Below are 24,272 nucleotides of genomic sequence, written 5' to 3'. Positions count from 1 at the left end.
AAGAATCAATTTTAGCTGACTCTTTATTGTTTATTATTGTATAGTTTTACGCATTAAAATGGGCAGAGATATAAACTGTAAAAATTAGTTTTCTTGCACGGAACAGTTGTGCAAACCCTAAAAAATCCCAATTTCCTGCATTTTCCATGAAATTCTAACAGCCCAAGCTTTTTCTAAAACCCGAAACCCCATGGTTTCCCATCCTGAATGTTGCTCTTTATGCTTTTCGGAAAGTGTCTCAAATCTTGTGACGTCATACTTTTTGATTTCTCCCCCACTCTCCTTGATTTCAATGCTCTCATGTAAATGTTTTTCTCAGAAAATGGATGTATATATTGTCTATAAAAACTCAGAAATCACAGGATGAAAGAGTTTGTAGAATTGTTTTTTCTGTGCAATTTTTAAATTTTAAATTAAATGAACACGTTGTATCTTGTAAAGTTTCAATGAAAACAAAAGTTCAAAAATCGAACTCGGAAAAAAAGAAACAAAATAAGTGTTCATGATTTTTGTACCTTCTTATCTACTTAGCTATTTCTCCTCTTTTTATCTTTTTGAATTCAACTTCCTTATTGGCTTTTTTCAAAGAATATCTTAGCGTTTTGGTATGACCGTAATGATTTATCAGATGAAGAAAATTCGATCTATAATTATTTTAAAAGTGTTTGATAATCTTGGTTTTTTTTCAGTGAAGATATTTGAAGATACCATCAGTGGGAAATATGTATAAATTCCCCCTTAATAATCTAACACAACAGAAAATCATCATAATTAAAAATCTAAAATGTTTTGATTTTTTAAAATTTCCAAAAGTTTCAGAATATTTGGGAATTATTTTGTAGATTCTCGATTTTCCAAAACTTTCAAAATTAATTTTGCAAAAATAAAAGAAGTGGCTTTCCGTACAATATTAAGTTTTTTCAGGGATTTACCGATTCTCTTATTTTCCCATTTTTGTTTAATATTCACCTAAAACATGCCAAATTCAATTAAAAATTTTTTTAAACGATAGCAATATTTGAATAAAAGTCGTTAGAAGATAATTAAAATGTAAACTTCGTAGAAAACATTATTTTTTGATCGGCTTCGAAATTATGATAGGAATTAAAAAGTTTCAAAAAAAATGAGTGAAACGTTTTATTATGTATATTTGAGCATTTCAGGCCTTTTAAAATTTTTGTTCATCGACCAAAAACCATAAACTTGCAAAGCAAGAGTAGACAAGTTTTTATTTATTTATTCTTATTTTGTTTAAAAAATTATAAAAAATGCAACTGAATACAGCTAATATCTTTCTCAGTTCCCCAAAAAATTGCTCTTTTCCAAAACTTCAGCCAATTTTCTCAAAGTACTCCTGTTAGCCATCATTATTCTCAGAATGAAACACCAACTTTTCTCAATAAAACTTCGGTTTTGTCTGTCCACACAGCCACAAGATAACCGTTGCCTCTTCTCATAAAAATTCCTCATTTCCACTCTTTTTACTCTGAGTTTCATGGTTCTTAGTACTTTTTTCAAGATGGTGTTCGATGGGTTGTAGTAACTACTAGTTACTATCAAAAAAGAGTACTAGAAAACAAATGATACCGGTCAAAAATCGGAGGGAGTTATTGAGGAGAATTGCAGCAGGCATCTGGGTACTCAATTATTGTACTTTTTTTTTAACATTGTAGGTTCATAGCTAATTTTTGAATGGGAAAATTAAAAGAGAGAAAATTTTAACTTAATTTTTGACAACTGGAAATGTCATCCACTAAATTTTATCAAACTCCTTTTTGAAGTTCAAATATGTTTCAAAAAAATTGTGGTACAAAACGGTAGTCTTTCAAAGCTATTGAATGTCATTTTTAGTAGCTTATAAATTAGAAAAACCTTTGAAAATTATTCAAAGTTTTAAAATTACAGTACTGATTTTGAAGATATTAAGATTTTTGTACTTTCATATAAATAGAAGTTAATTTTGAGAATGTTTGAACCTGTTGTGATAAAACCAAAGCCATGCGAGTTTATCAATGTTTTATCTAATAATTTGTTTTCTTTTTCCGCGTCAGCTAATAATTCCCAATTTGACTTTTGTTATCAAGGGCACCCCTCTCTTTCTCACTTTCTTACCCTCAAATACCACCAGTTTTTGTTTCATTTTTGCCACCATTCTTGATGGTTATCTCCTCCTCCTCTTCATGTTGCCAATGTTTTCGAGAGGGTATTCGTTTTCGTTTTGAAAATTGAAAACGGGCATGGGAACGGATAGTATTGGGTTGTGAGTAGGGGGAAATGGCATGATATGCCGGCTACTCCCAAGTTTCTTTTATCTACCGAACGTATCTCTTTCGTGACTTGTGTTTGGGTCTTATGTTTTGAATTTTTGGTACGGGAAATAAAACAGAAAACAGTAATTTTCTTCAATAATAAATTTAATGATAGCTGGAAACCTTTTTGGGTCTAAATTTCTTGCTCCAGTACTTACTTTTTGCAAAAAAATTGGAACATTTTGTTAACAATGAGAAAAATTAACCTGTAAATTCTTTAAAGCGCAGGAGGTTTTAATACATTTTTTTGAGATTCTTGAATTTGCAGAAAATTTGAATTCCGGTATTTATTTTAGCACCATTGGTGCACAAACTCTTCCCGGTTTGATCTTAAAGAATTTCAGGAGTCATCATACAAAATTTCTGTAAGACGCCAGTAGAAAACCCAGGTGTGAATTTCCCACAACTCTCGGAGATCAGTACAAAAAATAATTTGCGAAATATAAAATCAGGTAATTTTTTGGAGGCACTACGCATAGATATAAAAAATCAGGAGCAAACTTGGAGGCATATAAAAATATTTTTAAAAAATTCCCAATTCGACTACCCCTCTTCAAAGATTTATGCTGGATATTAAATTAGCTAAAAACTTAGTGGCTTCTCTATTGTTTCATGAAAGTACACTTCTTCCTCATTACCAAAAATATTGTCAAATGAATCTTTTCTCGAAACAAAAAAGGCAACTTCTTCGTCGTTTTTTTTCATTCATTTGTTGGCCACCACTGTCATCACCACCACCACCAGACTATATTACACAACACTTATCTTTTTGTCCTCTCCCTCCCTTTGATTCCCTCCCAATGTCACAGTTTTCTGATCGGTTTCATGTCTTTTCTTCGACTTCGTACTTCATTTGTAGGTCTTTTTGAGAATACACACTTAATTTGAGGCGTTTGGCACTTACTTTATTGGGTCGTTTTTAAATGATAGTAGTAGTAGTTGTAGAGATACCCAATGACCGATGATCTTCTGACTTGTACCCGCATCGGAATTTGGAAAAAATAACTGTTGCATTTCTTTTTTCTCTCATTTTGAACTGATTCTGGGGATATCTTTTCAAGTTGATTGAAAACTTTGATTTTAGTAAAAAAATAAACCCATTTAGTAGTCTAGACTTTATTTCTGATGTTTGTTTTGCGTAGATTTTTGGAGTTATAGAATGTTGCTTATGGTGTTATTTTGATCTGTATTTATTATTTATTGAAAAATTAGATTGGCAATACTAACGTAGGGTTTTCTCAAAAGCATTTTTTCGGGTATCATTCGGAGTCCCAAATTTTCCGGATTAAAAAAAACTCAGTTTCCAGCAATTTCAACAAACCAAAAATCATAAAGTAAAAATCAAAAAACGATTTTTTTAAACCATGTCGTCTTTAATCCGGGCACTGGACATCCGTTTCTAGTTCGCCTACTATGTATAAACTATTCGCTTTAGGATTTTCAATACTTTAGAGCTCAGATGAACTATTTCCTTGAATCGGAAAATTGAAAAAATCGTATATTTCTTCTTCTAATCTTTTCTTCAAAGTTTTGAAATTTTTTTCAACTCAAAAAACTATTTGTTAGCGTTCAAAAACATTTAAACCCCTCTTTACCGTAACACTGACGTTTACACTATTTGTTATTCAAAACATATTTTGTTTCAAAATTTAAGGTATTTTTTGTATTTTATTGACACAATATCATTTCCGGTAGCTGAGGTGGGAATTATCATATCGAAGTTTTAAAATTTTAATTCAAAGTTTTTGATATTTTGGAAAAGCTCTAAATTTTTTTGGAATCTTTTTTTTGTAAAAATTAAGCTTCACATGCCGCCTCAAAAATGCCTACCTACCTACTAGGCATGCGTAACTCGATGGATCCATTCGTTTTATATCTGCAGGTAGATATTTTTGTGCTTTCGTGAGAAACGACGTTAAAATTTCAAATATATGAAATTTCCTAAATGATAACAACTATGAAATCTCTCGACAAAATCTAAACGGTTCCTTTTTCTTGCAAATATTGTCAGTAGATACCCATTTTTCTTACTACTTCCTCCATTTTCGTACAAACAACAAATAAACAAATGGTTGTGAAAAAAAGAAAAGAAAAGATTGTAATCTGTTTAGTATGGTTTCAAGAGTAGACGGAAGATTTTTTTTTTTTTTGATACAGACAATCAAAATTAGTTCCGTTTTGTGAAAAGTGTGGTCTCTTCAAAAGTATTTATTAAAAAATTGTGTGTAGCTTGTAATCTTATTGTGTCTGAAAAGATCTGAAGTTTTTTTTAGAAAAATTAGATTTGCTCGCCCAGTTTACTAAGTTTCAAATAACAATAACCCTTGATTCCAACTCTAAACTATAAAAATTTGAATATTCCTTCCTTGCAAAACCGTCAGATGATTTTTCTTCATTCCCAGTCTTCCACATTGAAAAATAATTTGTGTGAATCTCTTCTTCTTTTCAAATTTTCCTTCAAAATTTCAGAAAAAGCATGCAAATAGGCTCTTCATCATCACCTGTCCATTCATGCCATTTTCATCCAAAAAAAATGAATATTTTTTGTCCTCAGTTTTTGTCCTCAGTAATTCAGTCGTTACCGGAACCACATGAAAAAAGTTATGACCGATTATGTGAATAACGGGACACGAAAAAAGAAGTGATTGCATTTTTGACACCAGTTTTGACTATGATTTATAGTTTTAAAAGTGAGATCTTCCTAGAGATTTAGATAATTTGGAAGAGAATTTAGTTGGATAAGAACCGTCTCGTTGATGAGTTTTTAATAATTAAAAAAATTAAGTTTGGTTTAAAAATGTATAATTAGCTAGTCTAAGTTATGAAGCAAACCAGTCAAGTTATCAAAAATAAAATCAACTTGACTTTATCTACCTTTTTATAAGTTGTGTAAAAATACAATAAAAGTTTAGAAAAAAATTATGGTCGATTTTAAGTTGAAATATGATTCAATTGTGGCTATTTTGAATAACTGAATTTTTTTGAGTATTTCGGAAACTCAATTCTTTAGAGGATTGCATCTTTTAAAAATACTTGTTTTTTAATTGACGGACAGCTTTTTTCTAAACCTTTATGTATCTTTGCACTGGGGTACTGTTGGGTAGAGCCAATTTTTAAGTCCTTTACTCGAAAAAAAAATCTTAGTTTAAAAAACTTTCGAAAGTAAAATCAAGATATATTCTTAGAAAATTAAAATTTCGAGAAAAAATGCAAATTAAACTAAATTGTTGTTTTTTTTTGGCAGCTTGATGGCCAAAAAGGAGCTCTAAGAAAGAGTAATTTAGTTTTTTGTGTCATCTAATTTCTACTCTTTCCCTCCATCTTGTTCCATTTAACAATTGTCTTTGAATTTCAAAAAAAGAAGTATAGTTGTCTCTGTTCGTTGTCTCTTTTTCCTGCCCACTCTTCACCCCCATCTTCTCATCTTCTCAATATTTTATGATTCTTCACGCAACAGTTTCTCATAAAACTATCAAATACTTTTCACCCCTTTTCGTATGTGTGGGGGCGAACAATTTGTGAAAATGTCTGCTCCTTTTTAGACAATCTCGTTGCCTTTTTGCAGACAGTTTTACGGAGCTTGTTAGTTTAGATTAGGATTAGGTTTAGGCTTAGATTTAGGCTTAGGTTTAGGTTTAGGCTTCAGCTTAGGCTTAAGGCATAACTTTGGTCCTATTTTTTGTGTTACCTAGGAATTTCTGCATAACCCCAGCCAATAGTAGTTTTGTTTTGCTGGAATTGCTCAGATGGTTATAGTAACTTTAAATGTGTACTGTATGTGCTGAAAATTATGTTTAGGAATTTTTTCTCACTGTTTTTCATATGACAAATGACTCATAAAAACCAACTTTCTAGTCAACTTTGACATCTGGCTCTCATTTTTCTTGGCAGCATATGTTTGAGCTCTTATTTTTTTTGTTACTTTTTTCGAATTTTTTTGGTACTTAAAACTCAAAGAAAGTTGCTTCTCTTGCTCATCAAATCCATCACTTTTTGTAGCGAAGAACATTAAAAAACTCGGATCAATTACATCTCTTTTGCAACATTTCCAGTTTTTAATCGCTTTTGCAAGTTCATTTGAAACTAATCATTTAGAATATCCTGATGTCTTAAGCAATGATAAAGCTCAAAAACCTTTGTTGTTTTACAAAAGAAAGATATAATATTAAGAATAAGAGGATAAAAAATGCAGAGTGAACCATAGAACAAGAGAGTAAAAATAAATAAATCGTCTCCTCTTTTCGTCGGGGACCAATGACTGAGCCAACCTCACAGAGCGAGTGTAAAATTGAGATCTTCACTCTCAATGTCTTTATTTCTTTCTGTTTTTTTGCTTAAGTTATTTTTTGGATAAAGCTTAAATTAAATTGGGGGAGTTTAAGAGAGTTTTCCGCAATTATTTAGCTCGCAAATTGCCAATGCACTTTAAGATTTTTTCAGAATTTGAAAAAAGTGAAAAGTCTCATTTTACTGCTTCACCGGCTGGTTAGTTGGTACTCGGCATTTACCTGCAGCTTCTTGCCCAACTTTAGCTCTCAGCAGCTTCTTACCCAAGTTTAGCCAACTTTTCATCCAAGTTTAGCCCAAGTCTGGCCGAAGTTTAAGTTTTCTAGTGCAAACTATCCCACTAAACTTTGGCCAAACTTTGGTCCAAGTTTCGCCAAAGTCTCGCCCAACTTTGAACACGCGGCGCGCACTTGGGTTAAACTTGGGCTAAACTTGGGCAAGACTTGGGCTGAGTGAGAGTGGGCTACGCAGCGGTTGACTTTTTTCCCTTTTATGACGCATCGCCCAAGTTTGGCCCAAGTTTGGCCAGCTTCTAATCCATGTTAATTTTTTTTGGGCGAAACTTGGATTAAAAGCTGTGAAACTTGGGCAAGAAGCTGGCGGCGAATGCCGAGTACATCAGCATAGTTAGTACATACAGCAACATCTTGACAGTTTCTTCCCCACAGCTGGACATACAATTTTTTTTTCTGCATCAGATTTTGTCGGCTCCAGAACTGTTGTACAGGCTCACCTGTTAGATGTCGCTCTTTCTCGGAAGAGGCAGTCATGTTGTCTGTGCACCTCTACAAGCTCACAGGTCACTTTTTCTCTGTGGGGACAAAACTATCAAGATGGTGTGACGTAGAAATTGTATGTACCAACTATGCGCGTGTGCCACCAACCAGCCTAGTTGGTACTTCTTCAATTACGCCATCTTAAATCTTTATGAGGTTGGTCGGAAGGATTCATGCCACTATTGATTAAACGTGAAGGAGGATTACGGGGCTGGAATAATTGTAGTTCCATTAAAATATGCATATTAAGTATACATTAAAAACATTTGCTCCCTCTGGGATTTTTAAAATGTCATCTGAGAGCAATGCCCCCAATGGCCCCTTTCAGTAATGCCCCTAATTTTTTGGCTCTTTTGAGTGTGGTCCGAAATACTTTCCTTGTAAATAAAATGACAACATATATATTTTGATTGCCTGTTCCTTTGCTCTTTTGTGTTTTGTACTTTTTTTTTCAAAAAGCGTTATCCTGTCAGTTGTCTTGTCTGAATCATCGCACTCGTCTGACACACACCCAAGAGCATTTCCCATGACAAAAAGATCATTCGAAACAAAAACAGTTGCTCCTTTTCACATTTCTCTGACCTCCTCACTTTGTGCTTCCAAAGAGCCATTGTCCAGGTGCTGACAGAGCTATGAGCTTTTAGAACAAGAAGGGATGTTGAACAGAAAAAGAAGATCATGCCATACCAAACAGTTGCCATTGTTTTTATTTTTCTTCTCATTTCATCTTCTTCTCTTCAGTGTCTAACTGTCTAAGGGATTTGTGGATTGACTTTTTCTAGTTTTCTTTGTAAATGACTTCCTTTCTTGTGTGAAATTGTAATAGGATGCTAAACCCAAAAAAACCTAGACTTACCAATTTTCATAAATATTTTTGAAAAATATAGTAACTGATTATCAATTAATTGTGTATGAGATCATTAACACCCTGCTAGTTTTTTATCAGAAAAAGAACCTATTTATTTTACGATTAGACGCAAGTCACCCAAATCCGGTTCCGTGTTTCTTTTTCAGCTTGTCTCGTTCTTATCATTTAGTCTCTTATAGAAGTTATCAGTAATCAACATGTGCTCTTTACCAGTCTTCTTCATCACGTTTGGCACTGACAAGCACCTAGAAAAGGGCGACGTTTTCTAGAGAAAATTTAACTGATAAATATAAACATGACAACAAAAGTTTGAAAGACCTTTTTGAATTTATTGATTGGTTTTTAAATTTTAATGAGCTTATTCGAAAGTCATGCTCATAAAGGTCTGACCAATCAGCGACGTTGGTCACGCCCTACGCGCAGCGGTGATTGGTCGGCGCCATTGTGCGCGAACTTACACTTTCTCTTTTGAACCGAAAACGTATATTTACGTTCTACAAACCCATATGACTATTAGTAAACACTAATTGAAAAAAAAAACAATTAAACTACAGAACTACTGCTCCTTTATGCTTTTCACAGGTGTTGAAGTGCGGGTGTAATCAAAAATCTCACTGTGATCAAGAAGATCTTTATGAAAAACTTTGAATTGTGAATAATTTAGTTTTTAACTGCTCTTTATGTCAAAAAACACTCAAAAAACAACCAAAACTTAAAAACCGTATTTATGACTATTTTATTATGCTGTTGTTTTGATTTTTACGTCTAGACTATTATGTTGCTTCTTAACCTTTTTTTCGTCTTATCTTTTGTTTTTTTCGTCTTAATTGTATATAAGCAACGAAAGAAACTCATGTTTTACCTATATACCTCTGACAGTAGAGTACTGTATTCACCTTAATAGTCAACTTCGATCACTTTGCAAATTTTCTAGTTCCACCGAAATGCAGAGTAGAACAATTTTATAGCCCATTCTTCTGTCGAATCGAAGCTTTTTCAAGTTTTATACTTCTTCTTCTTAACTTCTTCATTTGTTTTTCTTTATGCAATTGGTCAACAATTCTCATTTAAAACTTTATTACTCATTACTTTTTGCCTAAGGATTCAGGAATTTGAAAATTATTCAGTTTACAAATTATTAAATATCACGAATTTCCATGTAACCTGAACTTTTAGTATTTATTATACTTTTCTAGTTGTTTTTGAAGCTTAAGAAAATTTTTCGAATAACAAATTTTCAACTTGAAGCTCCCGTATCTCGGAAACAATCACAATTAAAAAATTGCGTGCGCGTCAAATTGTACTCTAGGTATGGTTTTCATCTGTCCAAGGTATTGCGGGGGCGCCTCATACCGCCCTACCCGTTTCCATGCAAATGAATTTAAACAAATCAAGAAACCTAGCCACTATCCACTATCATATGAGAATAATTTCTAAAATTCAAATTTCATTTTTTAACGTAATGACAACGTGCACTAAATTTGCTTTTATGATATGTCATTTCTGCAAACACCGTGACAACAACTTTCACTCTGGGAAGCGAGCCGGGGGCTAGGAGGGCGATGGAAGAGGCACCCCAGTCACCTCTAACCTTTGTGGAATTACTAGTTTTGCTAAAAACACCAAGAGTTCAAAATTTTCAGAAACAAAAACGCAAAAGGTCATATTAAAAGTTTTTTTTCGCCATTTTTTGCAATATCTAAAACAAAAGGGCATCGAATAAAATCCAGCTTTTCATTTCCTACTTGTGCGTCGTTTCTGAAAACTTTTTCGAAGCCCCGAGAGAAGATTTTCGAAGTGAATCTGTTTATCGATGAAACACTGTTCGAATTGTTTTAAACGCAGACAAACATAGAGAAACATTGACACTTTATAGGCAAAAGGTGAGTGAGGTGAGGGGCTGAAAGAGAAAAAGAAAGAGGCATGAGAGGGGAAATGGTTTGAAAAGCGTTTGTGCCACCATTTTCCCATTTTCCCTCTAAAAACTAACTGTGTATTTTATTTTATTTTTTCTGCCATGCGATTTGTTGTCCTTTTCTGGTGGGAAGCGTGGGCGAATATGAAAGCTGGTAAATGACATAAATACGCACACAAAAAAGTCCTTTTTGTGCTGCTGGGGGTTTTATTGAAATTTTCGTGTCTTTTCACTCGTTTTTTCTCACTGTGATTTTGGAATGCATTGAATTGCAATACTTTGTGCAAACTACTGTCAACTTCTCGTTTGCTGGAAATGAAGAATATACAGTCCTACGTGTACTGTATTTTCTGGGATTGTCACGTTAAACTAGGAGTTATGTTTGGGGTTCTTAGCCTTACTCTTCTGATTCAGTTTGAGGTTACTGTAGAACTCATATAATTTGAACTGATTCCTAGGAAAACCTTGAGAAAACAAAATTTTGAAAGAATATTGGACAAATACATTATCTGTTTTATATTTGTCTTTTTTCTGGAAACAACGCTTAATTTCCTCAGGGACCTTGAGCAAACCTGAAACCTCTGTACCTGTAGAGGCCTAGAAGGTAGGTAAGCGTTTAGGTGCATATGTGGAAATTCTACGGTTATGAAACAAGTTAAACATTTAAAGAATGAAGATCTGTGGGAAAAAGTGTTTTTGATGATTTTTTATATTTTATTTTTTGGAGTTCAAAACTGCAGCGCCTCAAAGTTAATTAATCGATATTTTAATGCTTCGAATATTTGCCAATTTACCACAACTTTCGGGAAATGTAACTAATTTTTGAATGTCTTCAGACAAACTTTCCATAGTAGATACTCTACCTTAAAGTTAATTTCCCATGTTCCCACAGAGCCGTGATAGAATAGGTTCAATGACAGATCCGTTCGCCGCAAAAATCTCACAGTTAAGCCTATTGTTCAATTTAAAAGAGGCGACTCTCTAAAGTGTGCTTCTTGATTACTGTATTATCAGTTACAATACCTCTCCACTCCCATTTTCTGTTCTTTTGTTACTCTTTTCCTCCCCTTTTTATCGAACAAAAACTCATTTTTCTTAAAATAATTTCATCGTCCGAACTCTTTTGTCATTGCCAATCATTTATTCGGACATAAAAGAAGCGGGAGAAAAAAGTGTAAACAATTCAATTCAGCAGAAAAAGAGCATCTTTTTGTCTCGATGCAATCTCTGAAACCTCTCATTCGTTATCACCTCTTCTCCGTTTTGCAACTTTTTGTCGGAAGTAAACTTTTTCGTTTGGTATAAACAAAAGAACTTCGAAAACTTTTGAAAACATATTCGAAAATGGTTAGTTAGGGATGGTGAAACTTTCAAGAAAAATTAATTATTATTAATTATTTAATTCTGCTGTATTTTTTTTTCTCAATACGTGCATTCGCGGAGTACTGTAGTTTCCGGCTCCTAGTTGTTGCAATTTTGATTTTTCATGAATTATCGCTTGCCACTTTAAATTTTATTAAAAATCGGAAATAAAACACTAACTACTATTACAAATCAAACAAAACAGCGAGACAGCGAGAACTTGGAAACTACAGTACTCCTTAAGAGCAAAAACACTATTGTACTGCGTGTCGAGGCCGGGCACCATAGAGAGCCAAAAATTTTTAGCCTTTGAAATATAGAAATAACTCTAATAATATGTTACCAGTCAAAAATTTCAGCCGATAGGGAGGCATGTAGGCTAAAAGATGTTATATATGTATGCCTACCTAGAACCAGGAACGCTAATTTTTTTGGTAGCCGGCAAAGTAGCAGAGCTCTAAAATTTATATTGCAGAAGTTTTGGCACTTGGAACAATCTTAAATTTTGTTGAAATCGAATTTCGGGGTGCATTTAGAAAAGTTGCCAAAAAATTTCACCAATTTCCAAAGTTGCGCACTCAATATTTCAGCGAAAAACAGTTGCCAACGATAGAAGGTAATTGAAAGTATTTGTTGTCTAGCTCTCTGAAGTTCTGGTTTTCCTGAGCTCAACTTATTCCCAATTATTCTGATCTCCCTGTAATTTTCTGTGAAAATGTTAATTTCCAAATTCTAGTTCTAGTTTCTTATTCTTATCAGATAATTCTTAGACGAAACACCGACAACAAAATCAAATATTTTGTTCATTTCTCACATTTTCGCCCAATTCCTTCTGGAATCAGCTGTCATTAAGGAATTAGTGAAACTTTGGCTCTTTTTCTTTGATTCCCATTTTTTGATAATATCAAGGGATAGTGGTGACCTTGCAAACATGTATATTGGGCTCCGTACCTAATCAATTTTTCCTGATAAACGGCACTCTTAATGAGTCATTATCAGTTTTTGTTTCTTGCTCGTTCTATTTTTTTGAGCTCTCATTTCCTCAAAAAAAAAACCTTCACACTTTAAATTTCCTTATATTTCAGATCTCAAAAACCGCAAAAGTTTTGGGAAACTCTACAACGATGGGTAAGAAGAAGGTAGTATGGAAGAAAGTCGAGGGGATTGTTGAGGTGAGTTTCTTCATTTTTAAATTAATATTAAAACGTTGTAATTTTCTATTCAAATTTACAATCCATGATGTAACAATTAACTGATTTTTTATCGATAAAAAAAAGTGAAAGAGCAAGAACGTAGAGAGTGTGGGTGTAAAATGATAAGGTAATAGATGATATTATAATTACAAATATATCACAAAAGTCACATGGTTTTTAGAAAGTGAGGTGTCTAGATGGCACATTGGAACATGTTTTGGGGGCGAAGGTTGATTTTCAATAGGAACAGTAAACTTACGCGTCAAATGTATTGCACTGGTTGTGGTGCAGCTTTGTTCAACAGTTGAGTTTGAATCTGAAAAGACCACCAAATCCAAGGAGAAGCCTTGAAGTTGAATATCTGGTCTGGAAGCTACTGCAATCTCCAGCTACTTACTTTGACTATAAACCGAACAATAGACTAAAACTGGAGAGTTTCAAAAGAAAAATCCAACTATTTGTAAACACGCAGTAGTAATTTGTCATCTGAAATATCTAAATATAATGTGAACTTTAACATCTTCTCCTTTGAATCCGAATCTTCTCATCTAATTTTAGATCTGGGGACCTTTGAAGCTTCTTCCTATAGAATTCGTCATTTTCTATCTATCCTTTCTTGCTTTCTTTCCTTCAACTTTTCTTCTTTATATTTTCTTCGCGCATTTGGGTTGAGTTTCCGTTTAATTTCAAATAGTATTCAACGCCTATTTTCCCACCGGAAGCATTAAATGAATCGAAAATCAAAAAAAGCTTTTTCTTCTTTTTCATGTGACTTTTTGTTGCTTTGATAATGAGGTAAACCTCTTAAAAGTTGAGGAAATTGGAAACGAAAAATTCGTATTTTTCGTTCCAATTGTTTTCAGTGCGATATGACATCATTTTTCCAGACACATACAAATATATAAAAAATGACGGATTTTTTGTGTGTGTGTGCAGGCTGTCAAATGACAAAACATTTTTTGTGTGGTATAAGATAAAGGGTGAAAGCTTTTTTGGATTGGATAGACGTCATATATATCTGACTTTGAAATTGAAATTTTATTACCATTTTTTGATGGATAAAACTTTTTCATGTGGTTTGAATTCTTCGAACACATAACGGACGGCTGCGTATTTCCAAAATAAGACGTTAATTTTTATTATTTGAATGGTTCAAAAAGGTCTAAAACTGTTTTTTTCAACAACCTTTTTTTTAAATGGCAATAAGACAAAAAGTTCCAAAACTTAGTAATTCCCACATTTTTAAACAAAATAAAACATTTTCAAAAAAATGTTGGAAAGTTTTACTGTGGTATTTGGTCATTTTGGCACCTTTTGGCATAAGAGTAATTTTTAACATTTCCGCCACTGGCGCTTATCGATCTTTAATTGTTAATTTTGCAATTCCACTGGAAGTTCGTCAATAAGTGAACAATAAAAAACAAAACGTTTTCCAAATGCTCGTCTATCATAATCATTTTCCAAAAACACTATGACGACAATCAATTGAATTTCTAGACTGTAGATGTATATATTATTCATTCGATCGATCTCTCGATTTCTCAGTGGGTGGAGCCTAAAAGTTGCACTCAAATAATCCGCATTTGACGAATTGATAATAATATTTATATTTATGAAACTATTCGGAAAACGCCCTTACTATCAGTAAATCATATGATATTGTCTGCTAATGTTTCGAAAAACAATTCACAGATTTTCCTGGGGTGCAAAATGTCCATGACGCGTGACATTTCCAATATTCAAAACAACTTGATCATTCAGAAAAATTAACATAAGGTTTGATTATAAATAGTAGTGAAATTTATGGGGATAATATTCGAAAATAAAATAACTCAAAAATCATCCTGTCTGGTAATCAAAAACCGTTGTTTTTTTTACTTTTCCTTCGGTTTTCAGTCTTTTTTATTCTGGTATAAAACATTGGAAATTCCAGAAATGATATGCAAGTTTGTTCTGTTTTCGCAAACATTTTTGTTTCAAAAAGTACATCAACGCCGAATTGTTTAGTGGCAAGTTTCACTCATTTGAGGTACAAGCGAACAAAAATCCGATTATATAAAATTCGATGAAATTTCAAAATGACACATACCACTGTTCTCTTTTTTCGTTTTTTTTTATTAGGATTTATGTTACTTTTATTAGATCAAAGTTTACAAAGTGAAATTGTATTTCTTGTTCGTTTTAAAGTAGCATGTATTATAATTGCTTTAAAAAAACGAATTGAAATTAAAACTGCGAAACATAAAGACTCAAAGATTAAAAACCAAATTGAAAAATATGTTTGCCTAATTGTAAAGTTGACATAATAATTTTTCATTGAAAAATGTTCAAATTGAAATTTGATTTATTTTTTGAAATTGAAACTGGCCTTTTTGCACAGCCTCATTTGTATTTTTCAAAGCATACGGATCTAGTCGCATTCAAGGCAATCCATTAAAAGTCCTCATTTTTAGTTTTTTTTTGAAAAAATTTACTCCTGAAATTAGGGAAAACATTTTTTAAGCAGTAAAATAATTTGCCACGAAAATACTTTTTACTAGAACTCAAAGCTTAAGCCTAAGCCTAAGCCTAACTAGTAACTGTATGCACAAGACCAAACCTGAGCCTGCTTATGAAGCTAAGTCTGCACTCTAATTTTAAGCCAAGGCCTAAACCGAAATGTCTATAAAAGTGCATTCCTAGTTCTTCCAATTAATTGAACTCTGATTTAACAATCTAAATTTAAGACATTTTTTCCTTTCACAAAACAGGTGTCTACCAGATGTCAATGTCCATCCCAAACCTCCTAAATACTCAGTACCATCCACCGCTTCATTTCCGCATTTTCCCCCATCCCCACACATACACATATCCCACATCTCTACCAGCTTTGAAAAATTCCACAAACTTTTTTTTTACATTTTGTCTCTGAGCTCTCCTCATCTCCAACACTATTTCTCATTTTTATATTGTTTTCGTTAATCGGAGGAAAACTGTGTGAAATCTGTTCAAATATGGCGATATAGGCTGTGCAAATTGCGCCATGCGGCAACCATCCCATGCTTTGATGCTTAAATGTCAAAATTCTAAAGAATAAATAAAGAGAAAAAACTCCAAAAATTTCGAATTTCGCACCTAAAAAAGCAGGTTGACCAATAAGCGGAGTTGGCTCCGCCCCATACTTTGCTGATTGGTCGCTGACCACTTGAAAGGAGGTTTTTAATTTTCCAAAAATACTTCCTGCAACATGTTCAGCTGTTATATCCTTTTAAATAATTTATTCCAAAACTTGAAAAACGTATTTTCCCATCCACCCACCCCAATTGGAAAGGAAAAACTAAAAAGAGCAAAAAAAAACGAAAATTGTCGTCATTCTGACGTCTGAATTTCTCATCTCAAATAAATCTAAAATTGGCGAAGAAATGCCATTTTCATTCGAAAAAAAACCCCAAAGAATCAGAACTTTGTGCAAATTACCCCTTATAGCACACGCATACAAAAAACTAGCCTATTAAAATTTTTGCAAAATAAGAAAATATTAATATTTTCTGGTCTTCTAAATATATACTTTCTCGTATATTGCTTTCAATTTATTGACAAAGATGAAAGGGGCACATATTCTTGAATAAAAAATATCCTGTGTACATGCAGTTTTGAGAGAAGAAAATTGAGAGAAATGGGGGGGGGTGGCTAATTGCAAAAAAAGAAGATACATATTAACCTACTTTCTGGATATACGGAAAAAAGTTCGGATGCACATTTTCTCTGAAATTTCTGGGGATTTTGAAGATGGTATTTCATCAAGCCTGTGAGCCGTATTCTCATCAAAGTTTAGATTCAAAATACAGACAAATATTTATTTTTTCTGATATTAATATTCGTTCTTGTCTAGAAATTTGAAAAAATGCTAAAAATTGGAATTAATGTTTTCAATTGCCAAAAAACTTTCATGAACTTTTAGAGAATATATTGTTCACTTTTTAAAACTTGAATAAAGTTATTTTCATATCAGATCAATGAAATAATTTTCTATGTATTGAAACTAATTTTTATTATGCGATAACCAAAAAAATTCGACAAATCCCTTTTTCTAACTTTCAAAACTTCCGAATAGTGTCCGACCAAACCCCAGAAATTCCTCGTGGTTCCTCTTAAAGGCCAAAAATTGAATAGAGTACCCAAAATTAGAGAAATCGCTTTGAGAATGTGATCTAAATATACCCGCCTTTTGTTGAATGACCTTTGAAAGACGACAATGGCATTCGACGAGATGAAGAAAAATCTAAAAAATTAGGAGACGAAACAGATTCAGTTGACAGATTAGGTAACAGAAAAGAGACAATTTGATATATTAGAAATAAGGTTTTTTTGTTTTAGTTTTTTTTCTTCCTTCCTCCAAATTTTGAGATCAAGAAATCAGGAGAATTGCCAGAATATTCCGGAATCTTCCGCGCCGCTGGGGGAAGCAGTTTACTCTCTCAGTGGGAGAAGAGGAAGAGACGCAGACAAACAAACAAACAACGAGTGTATTAGGGTTCGAGAAGTTTCTCGAAATGATGTAGGAATTGAGAATGAATAGAGTATAAAAGAAGCTTAGAATTCTGGAGAAATTCTTTTTTGAATCCGAAAATAGCTACTTCAAAAATTCAATCAACAACTCTAGCTATGACAACTTATAGAAGAAGAAGGGTAAGTCATAATTTGCAAGTTGAACGCAATTTTTTCCATTCATATAAATAATATCCTAAACGCCATTAGATTTTTCTGAATTTTCAGTTAAAGTTTTGGCAGGATACCAAATTTTTTAGTTTTGAAAAGTTGCCAAAAAATTACAGGCACGAACCTCGAAAACGCCTAAATACAAATTATGACTGTAAATCAAAAAGTACTTAAAAGAAAATTGAATAGTTTTACTAGGATGCTCGGTCATATCAGAAATCCTTTCCACTGAGACTACCTTGAAATTTTTGAAAAATAATTATTTGAGATAAGAACCAGAGTTTGTGCAAAAATTCAAAAAGTAGATGGTAGGCAGACAGGCCTAAAAACCGTTTTGGTACTAGTCCTAAATCACCCCGCCACTTTTTTTTTGTTCCTTTTTTTTTTTGGTTTTTGTTTTCCTTTTTTTTTCGAAAAAGTGGAAGAGTTTTCATTTCTTGGAACATGTACATGCGAGAGGTGGTGGCCGCGGACCTCATTAAAAGAAACATGATTGTAGAGATTGATGAATCCTTATTCTCTAAGAGAAAGAATAATTCTGGAAGAATTTTGCCTCAACTTTGGATCTTTGGAGGTATCTGTAGAGAAACCGGAGAATTCTTCCTGACGGAGGTTGATCTTATTCTTCCTTTCTTTTCTAATCTGAACGAGTTATTATTCCACGTGTTCAAAAAAAAACGAAAAAAAAAAGAAAAAAGTGGCGGGGTGATTTAGGACTAGTACCACCGTTTTTTTCCAGTCTTATCCACAATTTTTAGTCGGCTACCTTTTCTCTTTATGCTACTCTGATCCAATTTAATACAAAATTGTTTTAAAACTGAAATTTTAGTTTTTTTTAGTTATTTTGTAGGATTCCCCTAGAACTAGTCTTTTTAATGACCTCATCTTCTTCCATTCCCCAAATTATTTTATCAGTTCCTCACAATTAGACTCTCCGAATTCCGTGGTCTTTCCGTGATCTTTAACTTGTCTGGTCAACTTTTGCCGCGGCGTCGCGCAGCAGCTCTTCCTTCTCTCATCCGTTTTGTTTGTAAATGAATGACACGTGCTCTTTTAAGTGAGCACAAGTTGCTTCTCATAATGAGTCACTACATAAAATGTCAAAAAACTAGAACCTAATTTTGGAATTTTTTGTCTAGAACAAATTAAAAGTTACGTCATTGAAAGTGACGCTGGAAGTGGAAACAAATATGGAGTTCGTTAATTAGGTGTGGAGATTGTTGTGGGTAATCTTCGAAAACTTTCAATATTATTAAAGATTTTTATCAGAGTATATATTCAAGTTCCAAAGAATTTGAGGATCCAAAAAATCTAAGATTTTTTAATTAGTTTTGTAATGTTTGTTTGAGAATCGGGGAAAAATCAAGAAAGCAAACTTTCGAATTGTTTCGATTTTTTGGTTTTCAAAATGTTTTAAAGGAAAATTTAATTTAAAAAAATTATCAACTTCTTTTTTTTCGGTTTTTCTATGTACTTCAAATTTTAATAAGACATAAATAAAATAGAAGAATGCCGGAAACTTTTCCAAAATTATTCCAAAAAATTGCCAAAAAATCGAAAAAAACTAAAAATCTAAATGATTTGCTTCTGATTCCCCAGTTCACAAGCTTCCCAAACTTTTTAGTTTTGTAATATCAAAACTATTTGATATCTGTTACAACCGGTTGTGTAATTCACTTTCTTTTTGTTGCCAAACATTATGCAATCTACCGTAATCCAACGTTTTCTGAAATGAGATTTCCCATTTTCCAGCATGAAAACAATTTTCTCAAAAACAAAAAAACATACGTCACTATCCGAAATTCTTTGCAGTTCGAGAAGCCTAAGGGTGTATTTGATAAATGCAAATTACTCCCCCTCCTCCTCTACTTCTTCAAGAGAGAAAGAGAGACCCATTTTATTCCTCTGCTCATTCCTGCTCAGTTCCAGATGACGTCTTTAAGAATGACATCATCATTATATGCCGGAGTCCCTCACTCTCTTCATGTGCGGTTCTCGCAAGCAAAAATAGCCAGGACTCTAGGATCTGCGTCTCCACTAATCCCAGTGCTCTCTCGTTTTCTCCAGTTTTGCGAGGGCGACTCTCTACTAGCTGAAGGGGGGTAGGACGTCCCTATTCGGGGTCCGTCGCCGCCGCCGCTGCCAAAACAAAATGACGTCGTGCGCGAAAATGGGCGGCGTCTATATGAAGAGGGCGGAGTTTATTGAATAGAGAAACATAGGGACATTCCACACAAACACAGACGTATACACTATTTCTTTTCATTGAACAAACTACTTGTTTATTTTCTATCTGCAACGAAAAGATATCTAAAAGAAAACTTTGAATTTCTGAAAATGCGTGGAAGACGTTCCCGCACTGTGATCACTTATGATCAGCATGGAAATATGCACAAAGTTGTGAGTTTTCTTCAATTTTTTAAACATTTTTTTGTTTGAAAATTGCCTTTTAACTTTTTGTATTCGAATTGTAGTTATATGGTGCTAGAATGATCAACTATTGTGTTAAAACTTTAGAACATTTTAAAAAATGTTTACTAAAAAATGAAAATTAATTCCCCGTTTTGGAATTCGACCAAATTACGTTTTATCCGTTTAAATCTTGCTTCAATTTTTTTTAGTTTAACCTTGCAATATGTTTTTTAAATTCAATGTTTTCGAAAATTGGTAATTGCCAAAATTTTGATGGAAAATTTTGAATTTTTGTATTTTGTTAAACACTCTTTTTTGCTTTTTCAACATACTGCAATTTTTCCAATTTAATGATGTTTATCTTAATTCCCTTCTAGTTAAAAAATCGTTGGCCGAGTTTTTGTCTCTCCCTAGGCCACATGTGACGTAAGATCTCCGATCCACTAATTCAAAATTTACAAAAAAACGCGCAAGAAAAAGTGTCAAAAAGATTGGAACTTTCTTTGCTCTCACCGAGCAAACTCTATTGTTTGAGTTAGAGAGGTTGGCACGGCAAGAATTCTGTAGATTCAAATGGCAAAGGGGGGGGGGGGCCAACGAGAACAAACTTTTGATCTATTTTTGAGGCCAGTTTTTTTTTCAGTTATGACAGGTCTTATGTTCTAGATTTGGAAAAATTGTGAAATGTTCTATATATTTTCGAAACTTTCCGTTTCCAGATTTTTCGTCACTTCTTTTTTCTGTCTATTTCAGCACATTTTGTCTCTTATCGCATCTCCCATACATAAAGAGAGCATTGAAAAGAAAAAAAGGAGGTTATCAGTTGACAAACAAGTGGTCGAAAATCATTTCATTTTTTATTTCTTTTCAGATAAAATTGTTTCTTTCTCTAAATTTTAGAAAATTAACATCTGGATTTTAAATTATTAATTTAAAAAAAAATTTTCAGTTGGCTCCTCACGGAACAAACAGAATGAGAAACGGAAATGGACAAAACCAGCAGGGAAACCAGCAATATCAGCAATGCCAGAATAACTATCAAAACCAACAAAATCATCAGAACTCGAATCAAGGATATCAGGAACCACAAAATGAGCAATTCGTGTCAAGGACAATGATTTTGGCAAAGGGACAGGTTTGTGCAATTTTAGTCAATTTAAAAATTTGGCTTTCTAGCTAAAATTTTAAAATCAGGAAGCTTTTGGCATACGTTCCATTTATTTTCTAGTAGGCTTTATCAAAACACAGTTAATTTGCGATGTGCACACTGTGCCAGAATACGTTGCCGAAGTGTGCATCGTGCGTCCACAATCTCACGAGGTTCCTGATGGACATATCGCAAATAAACTGTGAATAAAGACTACAAATTTTGATCTTATAGAAAAACTTGTTTTTAGACATTTCTAAAAGAATGAGGGAAATGGGAACGACTTTGATTGATTACAGTAATCGGTTTCTGGAGATTTTTTTCTTATCTAGCTTTAGGTATAATGTTGTAAGATTTCCCGATGTTTAATTTTCCCGAAAGCCAACCAAAGGTTAAACCATAACCCCACCCTCGGAAAAAAATTGAGGGAAAAACTTATGGGAACACCTGATCAAACAGAATCTGCACTCTCCCGTACTGTACATGATCTCTCTCCGACACAATATGTCACTGAAAACCTTACACTTCCGATGCCAAAAACAAGCTTCTTCTTCTCCTTCGTCTTCTTTTTTTCTTTTTTCTTTGCCTACAAGCGCATCAGAAGTTGACATGATGACGTCGAATGGAATGTATATTCTCTGCGTCTCTTCACACTATTTATACTCTCTAGTTATAGAAATAGATGAGAAGAGGCAAGGAACTAGAAAAACGATGCGAGTTTAGTTTTATTTAATGAGAGAAGAACATGTAATCAGATATGTATTTATACAACTAGAAAACAAATAACACGAACTTATTATCAATATAGAAAATCTTGTATTGGGGGGCTTTGTAGTTTTCAAATTTGGATAGGTTTCGCAACAAGAGAAGTTTGGTTTAAAACTATTACTCTCGCAGGATTACTCTCGCATTTAAATTGAGACGATTCACTTATAAATAACCAAAATTTCAGATGAAACGACTACGAGCAGTTTTGGAAGAACGTGTTGAAATCCATGGACGTGGCAACTTCCCAACAATCTCCACCAAACTCATTAATCTGATTCGGTGTCTACGACAACATATGGGGTAAGTAGTTTCTGATTTTAGCCATATATAAAATATTTCAATTTCAGAAGTGTTCAAGTTGAAGCCCGTGACGTTCGCCTAAACGGAGGCGCCGCATCATTTGTAGCCTCTTCTGATGATTTCTCGTATGCTGATCTCGACCTGATATTCCCAATTCAAATTGACGAAGAATCCGATGAAAATGTCGAAAAACAAATTTTCGATGCGATTCGTGATTCTGTATTTATGACAATTCGTGAACTAATGCCTGATAACATCGGAAAGGAGAAATTCGATTTTGAGACTCTCAAGGATGTCTATATCCGGAAAATGATTAAGGTATTTTTTGGAAAGTAATAATATTTATAATAACTATAAATTAATTCAGGTTTCCACTGACAATGATAAATGGTCGTTGTTTTCACTGAACAACGAGTACGGACGGTGCATTGAGCTGAAGTTTGTGAACAAAATGAGGCGGCAATTTGAATTCTCGGTTGATTCATTCCAAATTCATTTGGATCCACTTCTTAATGAGTTGGACGAGTGTGAACAGAAAAAGATCACAATTGAGAGCATGTACGGTGATGTTCAACAAGCAATGACTCATCTTCATGAGAGATTAATCGATACTGTCAAACCGGAAGAAATTCGTGGTGGAGGACTTTTGAAGTACTGTCATTTGATTATTAGAGGATACAAAGCAGCGAAGCCATGGAATTGTCGCAAATTGGAGAGGTTTGTAGTTTTCTTTTTGAACAGTTTCAATCTATTTTATGATGAAAAATAACGTATTTTTCAGATACATGTGCTCCCGCTTCTTCATCGATTTCCCTGATCTAATCTCACAGGAAAATAAGCTCCGAAACTACTTGGATTCTCACTTTGGAACATCATTTAACGGAGCCACTTACGATCAATGGTCTTCATCTGGATCAGATACTGATTCTGAAGCATCTACTTCTCAAGCGACCACATCTTCTCTCTTGGTTACAGGACAGGCTAAATACGACTTCTTGATGCTTTTGTATCGAGTAATTGACGAAAGTACTGTTTGTCTGATGGCTCATGAAAGGAATATGTCGTTGAACATGATTGATCGTGTCGCATTCCAGGTGAGAATTAGGGATATTCATTTTCTAAATTTTTTGATAAAGTTTTGGCAGTAGACTTCAAACCTAATAGGGTATTTGAAAGATATATTTTAACTATAGGCCCCTTCAAAACTTTTAGTCAGCTAAAGAGGAACACTTTAAAAATAAAACATTTTTAGTCATTTTTTCACTATTTTGGTTCCCGTAGAACTTCTTCACAGATGGATTTTTAAGACTTGATACATTTAGGGTATCTAGAAGAAGACAAGCATGAGGATGAAGCTTGAAAAAAATTACTTTCGGTTTCCGTAGAACTTCTTCATAGTTGGATTTTCCATACTTTTGATGATTTTAAGGGAATCTAGAAATAGACAAACATGATATATAGGTGTTTTGGAAAAAAAATTTTAATTCAAAAAAGCTTCCAGCATGTTTTTCTATCCCTCTCAAAGTACGATTCCTATTCATTCTTATTTCCAGCTCTCAATGCAATGCTACACTCCACCAAACTTCTCATCAGGTTCCTCAACACCTCCACGAACGACTCTTTTCTACTTGCCACCAGATGCAGCTACATGGATTCCAGTCATCTGATCCAATTGAACCTCTTCCCCCTCTTACATTCTGTCCACCCTTCTTCGAAAATCAAACCACAACTGAAAAAAAAACAATTCTCTCTGCAACTTTATACATAATTGTTAATAGGCACCATCAATTTGTCGGCACTTTAATTTCTTATTTTCATCTTCGAATAGATATATTCTCCACGTGTGTTACGCACCACATTCTAGTGTTGTATAGATTCCTCATACATTTCCCTCTTCAACTCAAACTTTTTGCCTACTGGTGCAATTTATTTCATTTTGAAGTTTAGCTTCCTTCTCTCCTCGACCAAAATTGTTTTGTAAATTAATCTTTTATTTCGGAAAAAAACGTGCTTATCACACCGGCTGGTTCGGTGGATATCAAGCTCATCCGCCACACATCATTCACATGTTTCATTTGTTTCTCTCATTTGTCCTCTCTGGTTCTATTTTTCGCTAGTTTTTAACGGGATCCTCAAACACACTTTTCTGTATATTTCCTACGAAGTTTATACATCAAAATCTGAAATTTTAAAGAAAAAAACAATAAAAATTGTATACACCTAAATCGTTTTTCCTG

At 33.6% G+C, this 24,272-nt stretch overlaps 1 protein-coding gene and 1 non-coding gene across 6 annotated transcripts; both read left to right on the top strand.

Moving 5' to 3' along the window:
* Window positions 1-8,190: 8,190 nt before the first annotated feature.
* On the top strand, window positions 8,191-8,211 carry 21ur-14736. The gene has a single exon (NR_050118.1).
* A 4,391-nt stretch (window positions 8,212-12,602) lies between these two features.
* On the top strand, window positions 12,603-24,260 carry tent-5 (polynucleotide adenylyltransferase; the record flags this gene model as incomplete). 5 transcript variants are annotated; one of them, NM_170865.6, is made up of 7 exons in its annotated part: window positions 12,603-12,689; window positions 20,770-20,955; window positions 21,920-22,035; window positions 22,083-22,353; window positions 22,403-22,752; window positions 22,817-23,129; window positions 23,589-24,260. In NM_170865.6, 7 exons carry the CDS (start codon window positions 12,642-12,644, stop codon window positions 23,700-23,702), a joined length of 1,398 nt encoding a protein of 465 aa, NP_740852.1. In that variant the 3' UTR covers window positions 23,703-24,260. The 5 variants fall into 5 exon arrangements, with proteins under 5 accessions (NP_740852.1, NP_491580.1, NP_491581.1 ...); NM_059179.4 differs by lacking the exon at window positions 12,603-12,689 and adding an exon at window positions 17,315-17,378 and having other exon boundaries at window positions 23,589-24,257; NM_059180.3 differs by lacking the exon at window positions 12,603-12,689 and adding an exon at window positions 19,673-19,808 and having other exon boundaries at window positions 23,589-24,257.
* Window positions 24,261-24,272: the final 12 nt, after the last annotated feature.

This window comes from Caenorhabditis elegans, chromosome I (genome assembly GCF_000002985.6).
Source record: "Caenorhabditis elegans chromosome I".
Lineage (NCBI taxonomy): Eukaryota > Metazoa > Nematoda > Chromadorea > Rhabditida > Rhabditidae > Caenorhabditis > Caenorhabditis elegans.
The sequence above is the reverse complement of the archived record's forward strand: the minus strand, read 5'-3'. Positions and strand labels throughout refer to the sequence as shown.